General features: G+C 45.8%; 1 protein-coding gene across 4 annotated transcripts in view; it reads left to right on the top strand.

Annotated features, from left to right (window-relative positions):
* Positions 1–914, top strand: part of IL31RA (interleukin 31 receptor A) — a 69,498-nt gene that overhangs the window by 63,292 nt on the left and 5,292 nt on the right. For all 4 annotated transcript variants that reach the window (XM_010853506.1, XM_010853504.1, XM_010853505.1 and 1 more), the window contains one exon: positions 337–430. In XM_010853506.1, the coding sequence (XP_010851808.1) occupies positions 337–430 (94 nt within the window). The remainder of the gene's footprint in view (positions 1–336; positions 431–914) is intronic.

The following is a 914-nucleotide window of genomic DNA, read 5'->3' as shown; positions in this document are numbered from 1 at the left end:
CCATCTATTTGTCATGAAGTAATGGGACTGGATGCCATGATCTTAGTTTTCTGAATGTTGAGCTTTAAGCCAACTTTTTCACTCTTCTCTTTCACATTCATCAAGAGGCTCTTTAGTTCTTCTTCACTTTCTGCCATAAGGGTGGTGTCATCTGTATATCTGAGGTTATTGATATTTCTCCCAGCAATCTTGATTCCAGCTTGTGCTTCCTCCAGCCCAGCATTTCTCATGATGTACTCTGCATAAAACTACTAGAAGGAAATATTAATCTTTGATTTTTGTCAAGAAAGTAAGGAGCTCAGCCTACTATTGACTTTTGTTCTCCTTTTCCCAAAGGTGTCTTTGAGATTTTTCTTGTAACTTCTCTGGTTGGAGGGGGCCTTCTTATTCTCATCATCCTGACGGTGGTATATGGCATCAAAAAACCCAAGTGAGTTTGGAGACAACAATGTGGGCCCTCAAAATCAGGGATAGAAATGGGGTAGAAGGCACAATGGGTGGAAGAGGGCACTCTGCCATTTAGGCATGTTCATTCATTTTTTGGTTTTTCACATAGCTACTGAATTTATCCTGTGCCTTACACTGTGGCACATTGGAATTCTAACTGGAGCAGAGGACCTCCACCCCCCACAGTCCCATGCACCAGGCCTAGGACTTTTTGAAGCCAGGGAAGTGCCAGCTGCCTCACAGGCTTTATCTGCTATGTTCTGCAATTAAGACTAGAGCTGGGGAGAAGATCCTCTCTCTCAGTGTCTAGTGGGGACCACTGGCAGCAGCAAAGGGTCTCCAGGTGGCCAGCTTCTCTTCTAGGTAGAGTGGGGAGTTGGGGCACTGGCTAGCACATGGCCAGCATAGACTGGTCCTTGCTAGTTACACAGTGTTGGAGGGCTGGCTGAAGGCCCTTTGTCCTGCCT

Source organism: Bison bison, unplaced genomic scaffold (genome assembly GCF_000754665.1).
Source record: "Bison bison bison isolate TAMUID 2011002044 unplaced genomic scaffold, Bison_UMD1.0 scf7180017864328, whole genome shotgun sequence".
NCBI lineage: Eukaryota > Metazoa > Chordata > Mammalia > Artiodactyla > Bovidae > Bison > Bison bison.
The sequence above is the reverse complement of the archived record's forward strand: the minus strand, read 5'-3'. Positions and strand labels throughout refer to the sequence as shown.